At 58.9% G+C, this 16,754-nt stretch overlaps 1 protein-coding gene across 6 annotated transcripts in view; it reads left to right on the top strand.

The window, feature by feature from the left end:
* TNXB (tenascin XB) overlaps positions 1-16,754 on the top strand; it is a 58,574-nt gene that overhangs the window by 22,497 nt on the left and 19,323 nt on the right. For 4 of the 6 annotated variants that reach the window (XM_057305029.1, XM_057305032.1, XM_048225855.2 and 1 more), the window contains 13 exons: positions 818-1,108; positions 1,462-1,767; positions 3,384-3,716; positions 6,617-6,919; positions 7,851-8,150; positions 9,376-9,663; positions 9,923-10,231; positions 10,762-11,070; positions 11,202-11,504; positions 11,916-12,266; positions 13,719-14,036; positions 14,446-14,796; positions 16,247-16,564. In XM_057305029.1, the coding sequence (XP_057161012.1) occupies positions 818-1,108; positions 1,462-1,767; positions 3,384-3,716; positions 6,617-6,919; positions 7,851-8,150; positions 9,376-9,663; positions 9,923-10,231; positions 10,762-11,070; positions 11,202-11,504; positions 11,916-12,266; positions 13,719-14,036; positions 14,446-14,796; positions 16,247-16,564 (4,080 nt within the window). The remainder of the gene's footprint in view (positions 1-817; positions 1,109-1,461; positions 1,768-3,383; positions 3,717-6,616; positions 6,920-7,850; positions 8,151-9,375; positions 9,664-9,922; positions 10,232-10,761; positions 11,071-11,201; positions 11,505-11,915; positions 12,267-13,718; positions 14,037-14,445; positions 14,797-16,246; positions 16,565-16,754) is intronic. The other 2 variants (XM_057305031.1, XM_057305030.1) reach the window with 2 other exon arrangements.

The following is a 16,754-nucleotide window of genomic DNA, read 5'->3' as shown; positions in this document are numbered from 1 at the left end:
AGAGAGGGGCACAGCCAGGGAGAGTGCTGTTCTGGATGCCAAAGTGAAGGGCGCGGTCAGACGTGTCAGATTCCACACGAGTGATTCAGGGCTACAGAGCGTCCACAGGACTTAGCCATGGCGAGGTCACTGCTGACCCTGGGGAGGGTGGAGCTCGATCAAGAGGGTGATGGAGGTGAGGACATGGCTACAACCAGTATAGACGGCTTTTTCTGGAACCTGGGCTGGGACTAGAGAGGAAGGAGGGAGTGTGGAGGCTGGAGAGAACTAGCAGCCAAGGAGAGGAGCTCCTGCAAATGCCAGGGGCACGGTGGTAGGGCCTGAGGGTCGGTGGTACAGAGTGGGAGAGAAGGAGGTGGGGCCCTGAGCACAGGTGTGGGAGGCTCTCCTGCATTCAAAATCTCCAAAGATGGTACTTCCCTCTCTTGGAGGAGAAACCAGCTAGTGGTTAGGCCTGGAAGCAGTCGATTGTCCTGGAAGACTTCCCTGACTATGGAGACACAGAAAGAGATAGCTGGGCTCCCTTTTCTCTGAAGCTCTTCACCAGGCGGCAGAGAGTCAGGGCCACACTAGTCCATACGGTGCTTCTGTGCCGTTTAGAGGAGGGCACTCTTCCTTAGGTGCGCACAGCTCTGTGCCAGGGCACATAGCTAGGCAAGCAGAGGCCGGCTGGATTTCAGTCCTTCAGTGCTCCCTCAGCCATGCACCTTTGTGCAGTGAACAGCCTGCACAACCTCACACAACATCCTTATGTGGAAGATGGAGTCCCCTCTTCCTTTGACCTGTGTTCCTCCTTTCTCTCTACCTTTCTTCCCAGTGCCTCAGAGTGATCCCAGCCCAGCGACTCCACCCCGCCTAGGAAAGCTGTGGGTGACAGATCCCACCCCAGACTCACTGCACCTCTCCTGGACGGTCCCTGAGGGCCAGTTTGACTCCTTCGTAGTCCAGTACAAGGACAGGGAGGGACAGCCCCAAGTGATGCCCGTGGAAGGGCCCGAGCGCTCGGTCATCGTCTCCTCGCTGGACCCTAACCACAAGTACAGATTCACTCTGTTTGGGATTGCCGACAAGAAGCGGCATGGCCCCCTTACAGCCGACGGCACCACCGGTGAGTGGCAACCACCGGAGCCCCCACGTGAGCCCTCCCAGCCTTCCACACACTTGCCCTCAGCCAGGAGCCAGGTGGGGCCTCCCACTGTGATGGCTAACTCCAAATCCTGGCCCCGCTCCCAGGCTGAGAGCCAGCCTCCCCCGTCCTGCTGGGTCCCTTCCATCCCATTCAGCTGCTCCCTAAGGCCAATAAGATGTGTCATACCCTGGCTGTGCCAGACTTCCCAGGAGTTCAGCACTCCTAATTGATGCTAACTGAATAGTGACCCCCCAGGTACGACGGCCCATCCAAACCCCGAACCCCACTCTGGGGCTGCCAGTACAGCCCTCACTGGATCCTCTTACTTACAGCCTCAGAGCGGAGAGTGGAGTCCCTCCACCCAGAGTCCCCAGAGCGGCCCCTGCTGGGGGAGCTGTTGGTGGCTCAGGCAAACCCAGACTCCCTGCGCCTGTCCTGGACCGTGACCCAGGGCTCCTTTGACTCCTTCGTGGTCCAGTACAAGGATGCACAGGGCCAGTCCCAGGCAGTGCCGGTCAGGGGGGATGAGAACGAGGTCACCATCCCTGGCCTGGAGTCCCACCGGAAGTATAAGATGAATCTCTACGGGCTTCATGGCAGGCAGCGTCTGGGGCCTGTGTCCGTGGTGGCCACCACAGGTGAGTCAGAGCCGCCCAGGCCTCCCTCCGAGCAGGATCTGGCCTGGGGGCTCCTTCAGACCTCCCTCCACCTTCTCCTTCTGGGCTCCAATCCTGCCAAGCCTCTACCCTCTACTTCCCCACATCCCAGGACCTCTCATCCAGCCACCAGCCCCTGGCCTTTTTCATGGCCCTGCTTCTCCATCCCCAAGAAGAGGTCCCATTTTCCCCACTCCAAACACCTGGGACACCTCCACCCCAGGCTGTCCTCCCCACAGATATCCTCAGCCACTGTGTCCCTTCCCCTTGTTTTTTGCCGGGTTCCTTCCTCTACCCAGCCTGGCTGGGGCTGCTGTCATTTCTGAGCTTCCATCACCAGCTGCCCTCACCCTCCCACCATTGCTGCTCTGCTCAGAGCTGGCAGATTCAAGGCGTAAGAGTCCTTTGTTTCCCCCAGCTTCTTTCTGGTGTGAAAAGGCTTCGTCCCAGACCCCCAAATCCCTGACTCCCAGCCAACTGGGAGCAGGGCGAAGGGCTCCCTTTCATCTCCCCCCCCACCCGCTCATACCCCCACCTGCCCAGCCTCCTCCTGGTCAGCACCATTTCTGTGGTTGTGTAGCCTCGTGCTTGGGAGCGTAGGCTGGGGATCCAAACGCCTGGATTTTAAGCCTGGCTCTGCAATTTACTGCCTACGGGACCTCATGTAAATTACTGAACCTCTCAGAACCTCAGCTTCCACATCTGTCAAGTGAGGGTAATGGTGCCTGCTTCACAGAGTCCTTAGAGTTAAATCAGTCAGTGTACAAACATACGTACTTAGAACAGTGGCTGGCACCTCAAAACTGCTGTTCAGGAGCAAGCTGCTATTTCTCCCTGACTCTCTCCCTTCCCAGTACCCTTTTCTTCTCCTTATCTCCCTACCTTGCCCATCCTTGCCTGCTCCCTCCTCAGTCTCCTGTCCCCTGAGCAGTACTCCGCGGACCAGGGAGTGGGTGACAGAAGCCAGTCTCCCTTCTCCATGGAGCCTCAGTGAAGACTGAGTTGCCAGACAGTGGATAGGTGCCCTCTGGGCTGTGATTCTAGAGGCAGCCAGGGAGGAGCACGGCCTCCCCAGCCCCTCCACCCCCACATCTTTGTCCCACCCTTGTCTGAAGTGGAAGGAGCGGCAGGGCTACCCAGGGGGGCCTTAGCCAGGGCACATTCTGTCTGGTGTCCTGGTAAGTGGGGTGGAGGTCACTGAAAAACCGTGGGGAGGTGCTGGAGCTGAAAGGGAGGAAGGCAGATGGGAAGAGGCCTTACTGCCCCCTCGAATTCCAGAGGTCATCACTGTCTGTGGACAAGGTAGAAAATTCCTGAAAATTTCCTCTCTGCCCATCTCAGCTCCTTTCTCAAACGTGAGGGGAGACCCCCACCCAGACAGAACGCACCAATACCATCCTGCCAGCAGTACCTGACAGGGGCGGCGGGGGGGGCTGTCTCGGCTCTCTCCCGTGAGTCACTGAATGGCTAATACAAAGGCTGCCCAAACTCCAAAGGCTACAGCCTCAGGACTTTATTTGCTGAATGTACTTTATTGTCATAATTAACCCACAAAGCAAGTCACACTGCAAGCCTGTAACCCCTATTTCTTCTCTCAGCCCACCAGGAGGTTGTGGAGGAGACGCCCAGCCCCACAGAACCCAGCACAGAGGCCCCAGAGCCCCCCGAGGAGCCCCTCCTGGGGGAGCTGACGGTCACGGGATCCTCCCCAGACTCACTGAGCCTCTCCTGGACGGTCCCCCAGGGCCACTTCGACGCCTTCACTGTGCAGTACAAGGATGGGGACGGGCGGCCGCAGGTGGTGCGTGTCGGGGGTGACGAGAGCGAGGTCACCATCGGGGGCCTGGAGCCGGGGCGCAAATACAAGCTGCACCTGTATGGCCTGCACAGGGGGCAGCGCGAGGGCCCCGTGTCTGCCGTGGCCGTGACCGGTGAGTGGGGGTGGGGCCTGCTTCCGTTTCCTCCCACCGGTGGCCCCCAGCTTCCCCGTGGCCATGGCTCTCCCTTGCTGTAGTGGTAGCATGAGGCCCCCCACTGCCTGGGGGAGACCCAGAAAGAGCGGTTCCCTGGGGGCCGGGCTATAACCAGCTTTGTGACCTTGAGCAATTTTAAAACTTTCTGTGCCTCTGTTTCCTCAGGTGAAAAGCAGGATAGTAACAGCCATTCCACAGAACTGTAGTGGGGATTAAATGAGTTAACAGACATGAAGCACTAAGAAAGCGTCAGGCACAGAGCACACATGCTGTCAGCATTGCCATAAGGATGATTATAATTGTCCTTAGTCTGGGGTCTGCTCTGCCCCCTTGGCTGGTTCCGCTGCTTAGCTGATCAGATGTGCGTGAGACATCAGCCTCTTCATCAGCGCAGCTGGAAAGCGCCTTTACCGTTCATCTAGTGAGTGACTTTACAGCAAAGAGGGACATCCCTTCCATCCCCTCTCTTGGGCCCAGGTATGAGGCCCTCTGGCAGCACAAAGGACCCAGCCCGGGGGTCTCCTCCACAGAGCCTCAGCACCAGGGCCAGAACCGAGGCAGGCCACTGCGACTTGGGGCCCTCCTGCCGACCTGTCCAGCTTGGTCACAGCTAGGGGCGTCTCTTTTCCCTTTTCTCAAAAACACACCTTTTTAAAAAACGTCTTTTACTATAAGGGGAAAGATTAAAAGCTTAAAAGCAAAGAAACAAGTTTTCAGAGCATGGTTCCAGTACTTCCACAAAGCCCAACCTCACAGTGACTTGGCTGACTTAGTTTCCAGAACCTTCTACTCCTAATTTTCTTTTTGTTCTTCAGTTAGCACTGAGAGTAGGGAGAGGGGAAAGCCACCCCAAGAGTTACTGTCCTGCAGACCGAAGTAACAGGGTGGAGGCTCGAGCCGTGCCCGGACATGCTGCCAAGGTTTCTCTTACGGTGCCCCTCTGTCTGCCGTCTGTCCCAGGCAGCCACGCTGGGCTTTGTGAGTCCCTGTCCCTGGTCCCCAGGGAAAAACAGACTGTGTTGGGCACTGACAGAGGCAGTGCAGTAAAGGAAAATTGAGTTTGGGAATTTGACAGACCGAGTTCTGTTTGTGGCTTCCCTGGTTCTTAGCCTCGTGATCAAGCATGATGTTCCTTGTCAAAGCAGGAAGGTGCTGGGTAGCCGGACTTGCTGAGCTGCCCCAGGGGCCGTGCCTGGCACGTGCTGCGTGCTCTACCGTTGCCAGGAGAGATGAGGTGTATCCAGCCAGTTAGAAACATTTCTAAATTAGAAAAAGATTATGTCAAGTGCAACATGGGGACCGCCATGTTCATGGGTGGTGATAATTCCACCTTTTCCAGTTAAGCCAAGCCACAAAATAAGGCTTGTTTGAGGGTGAGGGAGTTTCTTTTCCTCATGGGAAGAAGTACAGAGAGGGCAGAAGGGAGCAGGAAGTGAATGCGACAGGAGTGATCGGACCTAGAAGGACCATGAAACACTGCCAGGCCTGCTTCCTGGTACCTAGCAGACGCTTGATAACATGGCGGCCGCTCCTAGCCCCCCTCAGCGGCCTTCATCCCTGCCCTCCCCACTCAGACTCAGTTCTGTCTTTCTGAAGCCTCCCAAACAGCCCATTTTTAAAACAGGTTTTTGTCTGTCTAGAGCCGGTCTTATCCTCCCACAGAAGCCAGAGAAAACGGCTCTTGGGAGCCACACCCACCCAGCCACCTCCTCCACTGTCTTACTTTTTGGGACCTATTTTCCAAGTTTGGTCACTACTGAAGAGTGCCCCCTGACTTAGCTGATTCTGGGGCGGTGGGGCCTACGGGGTCCTGAGCTGGTCCTTTCCCAGCCAAGTCATGCAGAGCACTTGTTAACTTCATAACCGGCTGTGGAGCACAGGCTACGTGCTGGGCGCCGGGGGCACAGCAGTGAGCAAGGCAAAGCCACACACCCCCCCCCCCCCCCGCCCCAGGGTGCTCACGTTCTAGCAGAGGAAAACAGATGCCAGACCTCACAAATCTGTCTGTGGTACGGTCTGTGACAGTGATGAGACCTGGAGAAAAGCAGAGTCCAGCAGGTGAGATGGTGCATGGGCGGGAAGGAGGTGGGAAAGGGCTTCCCTGAGGGAAGACCTGAAGGAGGGACGGGACAAGGCATGTGCACCTTTGGGAAGAAGATCCCGGGCAGAGGGAAGTGCCCCGACCCTCTGTGGACAAGCCAGGAATGTTTGGAATGGGGGGCAGGTGTGAGATGGAAGTCATTGCTGGAACAGGCTCTGACTAATGCGTTAACATGGATCAGAGGGAGGGTGGGGGTGGAGGAGACCCGTGTAGTCGGGTGAGGCCGGTGGTGCTCGGAGATGGCGGCAGGGGAGTGGAGTTAGCGAGGGAAGTCAGCTTCTAAAGGTCGTGCCAACAGACCTTACTCATGGGCTAGATGTAGGGTATGAGGGGACTCAGGGAAACACCCAGGATGAAGCGGTGGCTTTACTGAGGTGGGGAGGCCGTGAAGGAGCAGGTGTGGGGGGGAGTCCCTGAGCTTGGTTTTGGACTTCATGAGTTTGACACAGACCAGGCAACCAAGAAAGGTGCCAGGCAAGCATGAGTCTGTGGGTCCTGGGAGAGGGGACTTGGAGCCACTGACCTACAGATGGAAGTTCAGCCGCTTTCCCAGGGTCTCAGTGACACCCCTCCCCAACGCCAGCATGGCCCCAGGTCCTGGCGGGGACTTAGTGAGGCGTTGTGTCCAGACAGATGTTGCCAGTCAGTGTAGTTTTACATCAGAACCACCTTGTGGGCACCACAGAAACGACAGATGTAATTACTAACAAGGGAAAGAGGAGCTTTTCCTAACGGCCTCCCACCCTCTCTGTCTTAGCTCCACAACCAGAAGAGACTCCAGCCACAGAGCCCCCCCTGGAGCCACGCCTGGGAGAGCTGACAGTGACAGATGTGACCCCCAACTCTGTGGGCCTCGCATGGACGGTCCCTGAGGGCCAGTTTGACTCCTTCATGGTCCAGTACAAGGACAGGGATGGGCAGCCCCAGGTGGTGCCTGTGGCCGCGGACCAGCGTGAGGTCACCATCGCCGGCCTGGAGCCTGCACGCAAACACAAGATGAACTTCTATGGGCTACATGATGGGCAGCGTGTGGGCCCCCTCTCTGTGGTAGCCGTGACCGGTGAGTGAGCAGGGGTGAGGCAGTTCCCATCCCTGGTTACCCAGAATCCCCTCATCCCACAAACCCTCTCTCAGGTCCTGCCTCCATGGCCTCCATGTCTTTCCTGAGGTCACAGGCACTGCAGTCTGACCCCTTGGCTTCTTCCCCAGGCTAGAACCTTCCCTGCCCTCCAGTCCCTCTCCATTCTGCCCTCTCCCTCAGGCAGGAATGTCTTGCTTCCATCTGACCTTAATCTGACTCTGTCTGTCTCCACTGATTGTCCACAGCTGTTCCCTTCCTTTCTCTCAAAACCCTGCTGTGACTTGGCCACGGCTGCCACCTCCCCCTGATGTTCCTTTTTGTTAGACTTAAATGATACACAGCCCTTGAATCTCTTCTCCGAGGCCCTTAGTGCCCTGAGTGCTGTATCCTTCCTTTCCGCTGGAAGTGGCCCTTGCTTTTGGGTCCCTGGGGACAGGTTGCCGCCATTTTTCTGCCACGGTGCCTGATGAAACCCATGGACCCTTCTCAGAGCTTTAAAATCTATAACATAAATGCATAGGGTTACAGAGGAAACCAATTATATTGATATTCAATTACCAAAATATTTTTAATTCAAATTTATGATTTACAGGAACTTCTTCATGAGTTCATTAAATAATGAGACTTAGGGGCATGTGTCATAACCTACCCACATTTAGAAGTAGGGATGAGTGTGAACGGTATTTTGAAGTCTGTGCAGTCATTCTAGGTGACATGAAAACAGTCCCAGGTATGCAGTGACTGGTGCCTATACTGAGCACCAGAGGAAATGCTACATTTCAGTTAGAGGTCAGGGAAAATAGAGTTGTGACTGTGTCTCAGTTCAAGGACCCCCTTGAGGCCCTGGGAGCGCAGGAGCCCATCAGGGTGGGGGATTCTCCACCATGTTCTATGTTTTCCTGGGTCCTAGCTCCCCTCCCCCCGGCCCCAGCTACGGAGTCCCCCCAGGAGCCACGGCTGGGGGAGCTGACAGTGACGGACCTGACCCCTGACTCCGTGACGCTCTCCTGGACGGTCCTCGAGGGTGAATTCGACTCCTTCGTGGTCCAGTACAAGGACAGGGACGGGCAGCCCCGGGTGGTGCCCGTGCCCACAGACCAGCGTGGGGTCACCATCCCTGGCCTGGAGCCCAGCAGGAAGTACAAGTTCTTGCTCTACGGGCTTCAGGATGGGAAGAGACGCAGCCCAGTCTCTGTGGAGGCAAAGACAGGTGAGAGCCCCCCAAACCCCCAGCACCCTGCCTACCTTTCTTCACACTGTCTAGTCTCTTTCCTTTTGCTGGTCTTCCCTGTGCTCACCTCTTCTGTTTTGCTTGAAAAGCCACACTGCCTACCCCGGTTCAAGGCAGATGAGAACCAGAAAAACAGGGCCAGGTCCTGGGTCTGTGTCCCCTGCTGACTTTTCCTCTCTTCTCATAATTTCCACTGCTGTTGAATGGGGGAAGCCCCTTCAGGACCCTTCCTGGAAGGTGGAACATGGGAAACTGGGGGTTCTGGAGGAGAGCGAAGGGAGTCAGGAGCCCTTTCTGCCTGCCTGGGCCTTGTAGCCCTCAGCCTTGTGCAGCCCTTACCTCCTGAGAGTTTTGCCATCACCCACTCTCTTATTCTACTGGCTCAGGCCCATCAGGTCCCCTCTCTGCCTCCCCCAGAGGGCCCCTTTCCTCCTGTGCCCTCTTCCCGGAGCCTCAGAAACTGGGAAGCAGAGGAGCCCAGGGCTGGCTGCCCAGCTAGGCCCATTCGGGCCCAGCCCAGCTGTGCCCCTTTCCTGGGTTTCAGTCCAGGCCCTCCCCTGCCCCTGGGGACGCCCTGATGCCAGAAAACTCCAGCAATAACAATGCTGTCAGCGTCCTCCCTGGCCAAGAAGGCAGCAGGCCAGCTCCTTCTCAGGCCTCAGGATGGCTTTGGGGCAGACACCAGATCCTTTCTCCATGTGAGCTGCCCTCCTTCTCTCCCGCACCAAGTAGGCAGCCCCCGCTCCTCCACTAGACCCTATGAGGGCCACCTCTATCATCACATCCTGCTTTCTCATCTACTGTCTACACTCATCATCTGTACCCCCTCCGATGTCCCCAGGACCCTTAGATTTCCCTAGGGGCCAGACAAATCACAAAGGGTAGGCTCCTTGGTGGAAGGAAATAAGTAAACCAAGCTGCACCCTGATAGGAAAATAGTCTCTAATAGGTGGGAAGGGTGTGAACGGCAGGAGGAATAAGATAAGCAGGAAGCTAGGGATTCTTTTTTTCCCCAGAGATGTTCCATTGGCTAAGTGCAGGGAGGCATGGGCCAGTTGGGGATGATGGCAGAGATGGGAGGGTGAAGGAAATATTTTGGGGAAGCACTGATCATTTGGGCAGTCCTGGGTTTTTCCAACTCTAGCGGGAAGCAGTCAAAGAGTCATTCTGGAAAAAAGTAAACACAATCTTTCCTCTCTGTCAGCTGCCCAAGGTGACGCCAGCCTTGGGGCCCCACCCCGCCTTGGGGAGCTATGGGTGACAGATCCCACCCTGGACTCACTGCGCCTCTCCTGGACAGTGCCTGAGGGCCACTTTGACTCCTTTGTGGTCCAGTTCAAGGACAGGGATGGGCCCCGGGTGGTGCCTGTGGAGGGCCACGAGCGCTCGGTCACCGTCACCCCTCTGGACACTGGCCACAAGTACAGATTCCTCCTTTATGGGCTCCTGGGCAAGAAGCGCCATGGCCCCCTCACCGCTGAAGGCACCACAGGTGAGAGCATCCCCGCATGGCCAGGCTCTGCTCCTGGAGCTCCCCCGGGATGGGGCAGCACCCAGCCGGGCCAGGGACGCAGGTGGTCATTTGTGCTGGCTGCCATCACCATCCTTATTCTCCTCACACAGCCCCATAGCACTAGCCCTGTAGGACTCAGTCATGGCAAAGCCCTGTCCCTAGACCTCTCAGCCCTGCCCTTGGAGGTCTCACAGGCTACCAGAAACAGCTTGGCCGCCCCCCTCTGTCTCCATCTCAGAGTCCTGGAGTGGTGTGCACGGTGCTATAACAAAGCAGCCCCCAAAGCCCCGTCTCGGGGAGGAGCTACAGGTGACCAGCGTGACACCAGACTCTGTGAGCCTCGCATGGACAGTCCCCGAGGGCCAGTTTGACTCCTTCGTGGTCCAGTACAAGGACAGGAACGGGCAGCCGCAGATGGTCCCCGTGGAGGGCAGCCTCAGGGAGGTCAGCGTCTCGGGCCTGGACCCGGCCCGCAGGTATAAGCTGCTGCTCTATGGGCTGCACCAGGGCAAGCGTGTGGGTCCCATCTCTGCCATCGCCTTGACTGGTGAGTGAGGCTGAGGCCGCAATGCGCCGCCCCTCCTTCCGGCTTCAGCTCTCCTGGTCTGACGGAGCCAGGGGATTTCTGAGCTTCCTCTTTCCCTTCTTTTAGGGGAAGGGATAGCCTTATTGAGGCATAATTCACATACAATTTTATGTGAACAATGAGTTTTGGTAAATATGTAAGTCATGAAACCATTACCACAATGGAGATATAAAACATTCCCATTGACTCCAGAACCATTTCCCCGTGCCCCTTTGCAGTCGGTTCCCCCAATCCCAGCCTGTTAGCCACTAATTCCTTTCTCTCCTTACAGTTTTGCCTTTGTAAGCCTCTCACTCAGCAGGATCGTACAATACATACTCAGTGCTTGGTTTCTAACACTGGGCATAATGCTGTGGGGGTTCATCCCCTTTCCATAGTTGGTCCGTTTTATTACTGACCTCTAGCCTTCACCTCCTCCCCTCCTTCCCTCTCCTTGGAGAGCCTCGTGCAGACAGCCCAGGCACCCATCTCTACCTGTCTCTCTGAACCAGCCCCCAGAGAACCTGTCAAAGCTGAGGCCCCAAGTCCTCCAGGGCCTGAACCCCGCCTAGGGGAGGTGACTGTGGAGGAAGCCACACCAGACACCTTGCATCTCTCCTGGACTGAGACTGAGGGCGATTTTGACTCCTTCGAGGTCCACTACACAGACCAAGGTGGGCAACTCCAAGTACTCAGGATAGATGGTGACCGGAATGACGTCATTCTCTCTGGCCTGGAATCTGAGCACAGATACCTAGTGAACCTGTATGGTTTCCATGGCCAGCAGCGAGTGGGTCCTGCCCACATCGAGGCTCTGACAGGTGAGCAAGGAGAACTCCACCATATCTGCTTCCTCCAAGTAGCTGTGAGAGCCCAGAGGAGAGCGAGTCCTCATGGTCACCCTGCCCCTCTCTCAGGTCCTACTCTCTCTCTCTCATATCTCTCTGTTCAGTCCCAAGGGAAGAGGAAGACGAACCCTCAGAGCCTCCCATCAAGCCCCGGCTAGGGGAGCTGGCTGTGACTGACACCACTCCTGACTCCCTGCACCTCTCCTGGACTGTGCCCGAGGGCCAGTTTGACCACTTCCTGGTCCAGTACAAGAACGGGGACGGGCAGCCCAAGGCGGTGCGCGTCCCGGGGTATGAGGATGGGGTCACCATCTCAGGCCTGCAGCCAGACCACAAGTACAAGATGAACCTGTATGGCTTCCACGGTGGCCAGCGTGTGGGCCCGGTCTCTGCCACTGGGGTGACAGGTGAGTGGGTGGTGGGGGCCTGGGGGTGGGGCCAGCGGAAGGATCTCTCTCTCTCAGGTGATGGGGGAGTGGGGTGCAGGAGGCCCCTCTGCTCGAGGCTGAGCCATGACGCCCTTTGTGCCTCCCCACACCTGCGGGGCTCCCTGAGGCCCGAGGGGTCCTCCCATGCAGAGAAGGGCCTCCATGAGCTGTGCTGGTGGCTGTCCAGGACTCCCCACAGCTGACCCCGAAGGCTCCCTGGCATGTTTGTGAGATGTCAGCTGAGCAAGCCCACCCAGCTCCAAGGATGGGCGTCTCTGAGCTGAATGTGCAGACCCCCACACATGATCACAGCTTCTCCACCCTTCTCCCAAGACCTGAGGACATCTCCTGGGGATCCAGCCTCACCTTCTCTGTGTCTCTCCTTCTCAGCTTCTGAGGAAGAGACCCCAAGCCCCACCGAGGTGGAGGAGACGCCCAGCCCCACAGAACCCAGCACAGAGGCCCCAGAGCCCCCCGAGGAGCCCCTCCTGGGGGAGCTGACGGTCACGGGATCCTCCCCAGACTCGCTGAGCCTCTCCTGGACGGTCCCCCAGGGCCACTTCGACGCCTTCACTGTGCAGTACAAGGACGGGGACGGGCGGCCGCAGGTGGTGCGTGTCAGGGGTGACGAGAGCGAGGTCACCATCGGGGGCCTGGAGCCGGGGCGCAAATACAAGATGAACCTGTATGGCCTGCACAGGGGGCAGCGCGAAGGCCCCGTGTCCGCCGTAGCCGTGACCGGTGAGTAGGGGCAGGGCCCCGGGGGAAAGCAGGCCCTACAGGACTGTCCCTTATGACCCCGGGCATGGAAACACACATGCTGGCAGCACGTCTTCCTTTGCACGTCAGACGGCCTGAGAATCTTGGTAAAGGGCAGATTTTGGTGCCACAGGCTTGGGCTGGGGCCAGAGATTCTATATTCCTGACGGGATGCTGGTGCTGCTGGTCCAAGGACCACACTTTGAGTAGCAGAGCTCCTGACAACAAAAGAATTGAACACGTTCTTAGTATTTGTTGGAGAGAGTTGTACTGGCGTCCCTGATTCCTCCCAGAGGCTTTGCCCCCCTGTGGTCCCTGGAGGCTGGGGGAGAAGACGGGGGGTTCAGGATGTAGCGTCCTGACCGAACACCTCCAGGCCTCATGGTTTGGGTGCTGTCAGACTCCTGATTCCCGTGGGCCGACAAGATTGGGTGCCCCGAGCCAAGCGCTGTGGGCGTTCACTGCGTGAGCCTGATCGTGGCAGAGAGATATGTGCCTATCGAGATGGGGCTCCCGGGCGGGGGTGGGGGACAGGCTGTGAACCAGCAATCAGGCAAAGGGGCGTGTGCATGTGACAGGAAGCCCCGGGGCCAGGCCAAGACTGGGCAGCATGGCTAAGGCAGCCTGCCCACGGGTGTCCACGGGACAGCAGACTCCTGAGGTTGGGCAGGCATTCGCTTGGTGACAGCCTTAGAGTCAGATCCACGTCACGGCTGGTGCCAAGGCTGGAAACTAGGCGCATTGCGGCCCGTGAAAGGGACTGGGAGGATCCTGTGTGAGATCCCCAAGTGGGGGAGAGAGTCTCGAGGTGGCGATGGAGCAGCAGGAGCAGCTCCGAAGCCAGGGGCTCGTCCGGGGATGGAGAGGCTTGTTGCACGGCGAAGCTAAGGCCGTTGCCATCACATGTGCAGTGAGAGGTCATCCTGGCCTCTGTGAGGATCGGAAGGGGCAGGGAGGCAGGGAGCCCGGGGGGACACGGGGACCCAGGTGAGAGGCGATGGGGCTGGGGTGGGGCCCAAGCCAGGCTGGTGGGGCTGCCCGTGCGGGGGACCCAGGAGGAACTTGGGGGACACTCGGAGTCTGATGGCAGCTGGGGCAGGAACAGATCCAGGAAGACTCCAGGTTTCTGGCTGGGGAAGGGAGTTCTGAGCTGTTTGGGAGCAAAGACAGGAGCCAGGGGGAGTGAGATGCCAAGGAGACCCCAGTGGAGGGAGGCCTAGGGCACAGTGTGCAGGGGAGGTGGGTGCTGAAGAGAGCGGGAGAGGGGGCGGGTGTGGGGAGGGGTGAGATGAGGAGGCTCTGGGCCCGAGAAGGCTGGCATTGATGGACGGGGAAGGTGACAGTCTGCTCCTTACTATCTTATTTTTGTAAGACACGCCTTCTATGCTGACCTGCATGTCCTCATTTGTCCCCATATGTCCCTGTCCACTTCAGAATACGAAGCTATGACCACCGAAGCCCCATCCACCGTGGCCCCTGAGCCTCCCATCAAGCCCCGGCTGGGGGAGCTGGCCGTGACAGACGCCACTCCCGGCTCTCTGCACCTCTCCTGGACTGTGCCCGAGGGCCAGTTTGACCACTTCCTGGTCCAGTACAAGAACGGGGACGGGCAGCCCAAGGCGGTGCGCGTCCCGGGGTATGAGGATGGGGTCACCGTCTCAGGCCTGCAGCCAGACCACAAGTACAAGATGAACCTGTATGGCTTCCACGGTGGCCAGCGTGTGGGCCCGGTCTCTGCCATTGGGGTGACAGGTGAGTGGGTGGTGGGAGCCTGGGGGTGGGGCCAGCGGGAGGATCTCCCTCTCTCAGGTGATGGGGGAGTGGGGTGCAGGAGGCCCCTCTGCTCGAGGCTGAGCCATGACGCCCGTTGTGCCTCCCCACACCTGCGGGGCTCCCTGAGGCCCGAGGGGTCCTCCCATGCAGAGAAGGGCCTCCATGAGCTGTGCTGGTGGCTGTCCAGGACTCCCCACAGCTGACCCCGAAGGCTCCCTGGCATGTTTGTGAGATGTCAGCTGAGCAAGCCCACCCAGCTCCAAGGATGGGCGTCTCTGAGCTGAATGTGGGGGCCCCCACACATGATCACAGCTTCTCCATCCTTCCCAAGACCTGAGGACATCTCCTGGGGATCCAGCCTCACCTTCTCTGTGTCTCTCCTTCTCAGCTTCTGAGGAAGAGACCCCAAGCCCCACCGAGGTGGAGGAGACGCCCAGCCCCACAGAACCCAGCACGGAGGCCCCAGAGCCCCCCGAGGAGCCCCTCCTGGGGGAGCTGACGGTCACGGGATCCTCCCCAGACTCACTGAGCCTCTCCTGGACGGTCCCCCAGGGCCACTTCGACTCCTTCACTGTGCAGTACAAGGACGGGGACGGGCGGCCGCAGGTGGTGCGTGTCAGGGGTGACGAGAGCGAGGTCACCATCGGGGGCCTGGAGCCGGGGCGCAAGTACAGGATGAACCTGTATGGCCTGCACAGGGGGCAGCGCGAAGGCCCCGTGTCCGCCGTAGCCGTGACCGGTGAGTAGGGGCGGGGCCCCGGGGGAAAGCAGGCCCTACAGGACTGTCCCTTATGACCCCGGGCATGAAAACACACATGCTGGCAGCACGTCTTCTTTTGCACGTCAGACGGCCTGAGGACCTTGGTAAAGGGCAGATTTTGGTGCCACAGGCTTGGGCTGGGGCCAGAGATTCTATATTCCTGACGGGATGCTGGTGCTGCTGTCCAAGGACCACACTTTGAGTAGCAGAGCTCCTGACGACAAAGGAATTGAACACGTTCTTAGTATTTGTTGGAGAGAGTTGTACTGGCGTCCCTGATTCCTCCCAGAGGCTTTGCCCCCCTGTGGTCCCTGGAGACTGGGGGAGAAGACGGGGGGTTTAGGATGTAGCGTCCTGACCGAACACCTCCAGGCCTCATGGTTTGGGTGCTGTCAGACTCCTGATTCCCGTGGGCCGACAAGATTGGGTGCCCCGAGCCAAGCGCTGTGGGCGTTCACTGCGTGAGCCTGATCGTGGCAGAGAGATACGTGCCTATCGAGATGGGGCTCCCGGGCGGGGGTGGGGGACAGGCTGTGAACCAGCAATCAGGCAAAGGGGCGTGTGCGTGTGACAGGAAGCCCCGGGGCCAGGCCAAGACTGGGCAGCATGGCTAAGGCAGCCTGCCCACGGGTGTCCACGGGACAGCATACTCCTGAGGTTGGGCAGGCATTCGCTTGGTGACAGCCTTAGAGTCAGATCCACGTCACGGCTGGTGCCAAGGCTGGAAACTAGGCGCATCGCGGCCCGTGAGAGGGACTGGGAGGATCCTGTGTGAGATCCCCAAGTGGGGGAGAGAGTCTCGAGGTGGCGATGGAGCAGCAGGAGCAGCTCCGAAGCCAGGGGCTCGTCCGGGGATGGAGAGGCTTGTTGCACGGCGAAGCTAAGGCCGACGCCATCACATGTGCAGTGAGAGGTCATCCTGGCCCCTGTGAGGATCGGAAGGGGCAGGGAGGCAGGGAGCCCGGGGGACACGGGGACCCAGGTGAGAGGCGATGGGGCTGGGGTGGGGCCCAAGCCAGGCTGGTAGGGCTGCCCATGCGGGGAACCCAGGGGGAACTTGGGGGACACTCGGAGTCTGATGGCAGCTGGGGCAGGAACAGATCCAGGAAGACTCCAGGTTTCTGGCTGGGGAAGGGAGTTCTGAGCTGTTTGGGAGCAAAGACAGGAGCCAGGGGGAGTGAGATGCCAAGGAGACCCCAGTGGAGGGAGGCCTAGGGCACAGTGTGCAGGGGAGGTGGGTGCTGAAGAGAGCGGGAGAGGGGGCGGGTGTGGGGAGGGGTGAGATGAGGAGGCTCTGGGCCCGAGAAGGCTGGCACTGATGGACGGGGAAGGTGACAGTCTGCTCCTTACTATCTTATTTTTGTAAGACACGCCTTCTATGCTGACCTGCATGTCCTCATTTGTCCCCATATGTCCCTGTCCACTTCAGAATACGAAGCTATGACCACCGAAGCCCCATCCACCGTGGCCCCTGAGCCTCCCATCAAGCCCCGGCTGGGGGAGCTGGCCGTGACAGACGCCACTCCCGACTCCCTGCACCTCTCCTGGACTGTGCCCGAGGGCCAGTTTGACCACTTCCTGGTCCAGTACAAGAACGGGGACGGGCAGCCCAAGGCGGTGCGCGTCCCGGGGTATGAGGATGGGGTCACCGTCTCAGGCCTGCAGCCAGACCACAAGTACAAGATGAACCTGTATGGCTTCCACGGTGGCCAGCGTGTGGGCCCGGTCTCTGCCATTGGGGTGACAGGTGAGTGGGTGGTGGGAGCCTGGGGTTGGGGCCAGCGGAAGGATCTCCCTCTCTCAGGTGATGGGGGAGTGGGGTGCAGGAGGCCCCTCTGCTCGAGGCTGAGCCATGACGCCCTTTGTGCCTCCCCACACCTGCGGGGCTCCCTGAGGCCCGAGGGGTCCTCCCATGCAGAGAAGGGCCTCCATGAGCT

This window comes from Ursus arctos, unplaced genomic scaffold (genome assembly GCF_023065955.2).
Source record: "Ursus arctos isolate Adak ecotype North America unplaced genomic scaffold, UrsArc2.0 scaffold_31, whole genome shotgun sequence".
NCBI lineage: Eukaryota > Metazoa > Chordata > Mammalia > Carnivora > Ursidae > Ursus > Ursus arctos.
The sequence above is the reverse complement of the archived record's forward strand: the minus strand, read 5'-3'. Positions and strand labels throughout refer to the sequence as shown.